A 4653-nucleotide genomic window follows, 5' to 3' on the forward strand; every position below is an offset into this window, starting at 1 on the left:
CCGGCGCCGAGCCGCGACCCGTCGCCGCCGCCGCCGCGGTCGCCGTCGCCGCCCCGCGACGAGCACGGCGGCTGGGGCGGCGGCCTCGGGGACGTACTCGTCGCGCGCGAAAGGCGGCCGCGGCCAGAGGACACGTCGGCCTATGACCCGGTGCCCCAGCAAGGGAGGCCGCGCGCGGACGATTCGGACTGGAACGGCAGTCTGGAGGACGTGCTCGTCGCCCGGGAGCGGCGGCCGCGGCCAGAGAACGCGTCGGCCTACGACGCGGCGCCCCGGCAACGGAGGCCGGACGAATCCGATTGGAACGGCGGCCTCGGGGACGTACTCGTCGCGCGCGAAAGGCGGCCGCGGGCGGAGGACACGTCGGCCTACGACCCGGCGCCCCGGCACCGGAGGCCGGACGAATCCGATTGGAACGGCGGCCTCGGGGACGTACTCGTCGCGCGCGAAAGGCGGCCGCGGCCGGAGGACACGTCGGCCTATGACCCGGTGCCCCAGCAAGGGAGGCCGGACGAATCCGATTGGAATGGCGGTCTCGAGGACGTGCTCGTCGCCCGGGAGCGGCGGGCGCGGCCAGAGAACGCGTCGGCCTACGACGCGGCGCCCCGGCACCGGAGGCCGGACGAATCCGATTGGGGCGGCGGCCTCGGGGACGTGCTCGTCGCCCGGGAGCCGCCCGGCCGCGGCGCCGTCGACGCGTCGGCCTACGAGCGCGTCCGGCGGCCGGCCTCGGACGCGTCCTGGGCCGACGGGGGCCTCGGGTCGGCCTTCCCCGCGCGCGCGGCGCCGCGCGCGCGGTCGCCGCGGCGGGGCCGGCCGCCGGCGTCCGGGGAGCGGTACGACGCGGCCTACGCGCACGTGCTGCCGCCGCGGGACCCCGGCGACTACCTGCCGGAGTCGGCGCTCACCTACGACGCGCTCCTCGCCCTCGACCGGCCCGCGGCGCCGTCGAAGGCCGCCGTCGCGACGAAGAAGCAGCTCATCTCGAAGGCGCTGACGACGTCCGTGTACCGCAAGCCCGCCGAGCCGACGGGCGAGGAGGACAACGAGTGCTGCATCTGCCTCGACGAGTTCGAGGACGAGGAGCGCATCAAGAAACTCCGGTGCGGCCACCTCTTCCACTTGAACTGCATCAAGAAGTGGCTCCTCGCGGACATGCGCTGCCCGACGTGCCGCCAGCCCGTCGCCGACGCGGCGCCGGGGTAGTTCCGCTCTTACGAGGCCCACTCTAGGCTTCGTGGAGGGGCGACGACGTCGGGAGCGAGCTCGCGCGCGCGGACGAGTCCGTCGCGCCGAGCGCGAAGAACGGCGGCCCCGCGGCCGCGTCGCGCGGCGAGAAGGCCATGTTGATCTGCGGCGACGTGCCCGTCGCGTAGTCCGCGCGGGCCGCGGCGACGCCCTTGGGCTTCTTGCGCGCGCGGCGGTCCGGCGACGCGTTCCCCGCGCGCTCGGGCTCGTCGGCGACGTGCGCGGCGAGCGCGCGGCGGCCGAGCGTGCGCAGGAAGCCGTGCGCGACGGCCGCGGCGAGGTCGCGGCGCCCGCGCAGCGCGTCGTGGAGCCGCGACCGCGACAGCGACAGGAGCACGGCGCCGTCGACGCCCGCGCGAGCGGTGTAGGGCCACGTGTGGTCCGCCAGCAACCCCGTGTTCCCGAAGGACGCCGACGGCTCGTCGAGCACGGCGGAGCAGCGGTCGCCGATCTCGAGCTCGATGGCGCCGTCCGCGAGCACGTGGAGCGCCGCGTCCGTCTTGCCGCCGCCGCGCGCGAGCACGCGCCGCGGCGGCACGGCGCGGACGTCCGCGACGTCCGCGAGCGTCGCGAGGAAGCGCTCGGGCACGAAGCGCAGCATCTTCGCGTCGCGGAGCAATAAGACCTTCTCCAGGGGCGCTAACACCTGCGGCGGCGCCGCGGCGCTCGCCGCGGCCTCGAGCGCGCCGTTCTCCTCGAGCGCGACGGAGTCCGCGCGGTCCCGGCCGAGGTGCTTCGCGATGCGGCCGCCGCCGGCCTGGGACGCCTCGGGAAGCGACGTCACGAGCGCCCGGAGCAGCGCGAAGACGAACTTCGGCGACACGCCGTCCATGGACCGCTTCAACGCGTCGCCGTCGACGACGAGCACCGTCGCGTCCGGGTGGCCCGTCGCCGCGAGCACGGGCAGGTCCCACCCGGCGACGCCGCCGAGCGCGTGCCAGTCCTGGAAGCTCTCGCCCCGGGCCGCGATGCGCGGCGGGCCGGTCCGCCGCTCGACGAGGACGCGCCCCGCGCAGACGACGTAGGACTCGCCCTGGGCCGCGAAGGACTCGGCGCCGACGCGCCGGAGGCGGCAGTGCTCCGCGAGCACGGCGAGGTGCTGCGACACGAGCGCGTGCTCGAAGGGCCGCGCGACGTGCAACAAGCTCACGGCCGCCAGGATCCCCCGCTCCGCCGGCGCCGGCACGGCCGCCTCGTCGGACCCGAAGAGCAGGTCGACGGCGTCCGCGAGCTCGTCGCCGAGCGCGTCCCTGGCGCACCGGAGCCAGGCCGACACCGCGCCGGAGATCTGGAGCGGCGCCGCGCGCGACGCCGACGCCTTGTCGCGCGCCGCGGGGTCGAGGATCGGCGTCACGAGCGGCTTTAGCCGCGGCGGCAGGTCCGTGTCGAGCAGCTCCAGCACGGCGGACTTCGTGCGGTCGTCCTTCGTGCGCAGGCACTTCCACGCGTCGCGCGCGCGGACCTTGGCCTGGTTCCCGCTGAAGCGGCCGAGCAGCAGGCAGCGCGCGAGGAGGTGCTGCTTGATGCCGTAGGCGCGCTCGCGCACGTAGGCGTCGGCGACGTGGCGCACCTCCGCGACGAGCGCGCCCAGGTCGTCGTCGTCGTCCGCCGCGGGGCCGTAGACGAGGCGCCGCGCGCCGGCCGCGCGCGCCGCGGAGCAGCGCGCGGCGCAGGCCAGCAGGCCCTGGCCGTCGCGGAAGAAGCGCTCGACCGTCGTCGCCGTCGCCGCGTCGGAGCACTTGACGCGCACGGCCGCCTCGACGTCCGACGCCGTCGGGTACCGCGCGCCCGCGTCGAGGCCGTCGTTGACGAAGTCGAGGAGCCAGCCCTCGTCCTCGGCGTCGACGGAGAGGGCCTGTTTTGCGCTCGCGAGTAAAAAGGCCCGCTCGACGACGCCGTCGAGCGTCTTCTGCCGGCAGCCCGCGAACGCGACGGCCCGGAGCGCGTCCAAGACGCAGACGACGTCGCAGTCCTCGGAGCCCGCGCCCACGGCGGCCTCGAGCGCCCGCAGCAGGCCGGCGACGGCGGCCTCGCGCGCGCGGCTCGTTTTGGCCGCGTCCGCTAACCGTAGGAGCGCGTCGACGGCGCGGCGGCTCGTGACCTTGGACGCCGCGAGGCCCGCGAGGCGCCCGGCGAGGGCCGCCTCGTCGTAGGCCGCGGGCAGCGGGAGCGCTAATAGCGCGCGCCGCACGCCGCCGGACGAGTGCGCGCCGAGCGCGAGCCACGTCTTCTCGTCGACCGTCAACAGCGGCACCGCGCGCACGGCCTTCAGCGCGTGCGTCGCCTCCTCGCCGTCGGCCTCGGCGTCGCCGCTAGCCTCGCGCACCTCCGGCGCGCCCTCGACCAGGTCGAGCTTGAGCGCCGTGACGCGCACGGCGAGCTCGACGGCGCCGGACGCGTCGCCGCGCGCGATCGCGTCGGCCCACTCGGCCTCGGCGCGGTCCCGCGCGGTCCGCAGCCCCGCGCGCCGCGCGTCCCGCGCCGCGCTGCCCTCGGCGGCCAGCGCCCGCAGCGACCGCGCGCGCGACGGGAACGGCCGCGGGTTGCCGGCCGCGGGCCCGAGCCGCGCGCCGGGCCCCAGCAGCGCCTCGAGCGTCGCAGCGGCCGCGGACGACACGGACCCCAGGCCCACGCCCCAGCCCAGCGCCAGCAGCGCCGCCGCCGCCGCCGCGCGCGGCGCCGGCAGCGGCGCGCCCAGCAGCCGCTCGAGCAGCGGCACCGCGTCCACCAAATTCCGCGCGGCCGCCGCGCCCGCCGCGGCCGCGACGACGCCCCCCCGGTCCGCCTCGACCTCCAGGAGCGCGTCGCCCCGCGCCAATTCCTTCAGCACGAGCGCGTCGGCCCAGGGCCGCGCGTCGCCCGCGTCGTCGTCCGAGCCGGACGACGACGACCGCGCCTGCGAGTCGTCCGCGTTCGCCGACGCGACGACGTCCCGCAGCCCCGCGACCTGGACGGGCGCGTCCCAGAGGTCGAAGGACGCGAAGAGCTTGGCCACGTGGTCGTCGCGTAATAAAGCCCCCGCGCCGATCTCCCGGAGCAGGAACAGGCGCGCGCCCGTGGCGCCCGTCTCGAAGCGTTGGAAGACCGTCGCCGCGAGCTGGTCCCGGCCGTCCGGCGCCGTCGCCGCGTCCCTCAACGTCTGCGCCGCGCTCTCGACGAAGTGGCCGTCGTCGTCCAGCGGCTCCGCGGCGGCCGGCCCGTCGTCGCCCGCCGTCAGCGGCACGAAGCGGCGCTCGACGCGGTGCCGCATCGCCTCGAGGTAGAGCGTCCGCAGCGTCGACCCGACGACCTGGGCGGCACGAGAGTGATTCAACGTCGCTTCAACGTGAGTGTTCCGCGCGCGCGCGTCACGAGAAAAGCATGCACGCGTCGAGACCGTTCCGAGAGATGATCGCTCGTCCAAAA

General features: G+C 76.6%; 1 protein-coding gene across 1 annotated transcript; it reads left to right on the forward strand.

Moving 5' to 3' along the window:
- Window positions 1-1008: 1008 nt before the first annotated feature.
- Window positions 1009-1206, forward strand: AURANDRAFT_28873 (hypothetical protein; the record flags this gene model as incomplete). The annotated part of the gene is made up of 1 exon (XM_009040251.1): window positions 1009-1206. A coding segment is annotated over one exon (198 nt), but the record flags the coding sequence as incomplete, so codon positions are not given.
- Window positions 1207-4653: the final 3447 nt, after the last annotated feature.

The sequence above is a fragment of the Aureococcus anophagefferens genome (assembly GCF_000186865.1).
Source record: "Aureococcus anophagefferens unplaced genomic scaffold AURANscaffold_14, whole genome shotgun sequence".
In the NCBI taxonomy this organism is placed as follows: domain Eukaryota; class Pelagophyceae; order Pelagomonadales; family Pelagomonadaceae; genus Aureococcus; species Aureococcus anophagefferens.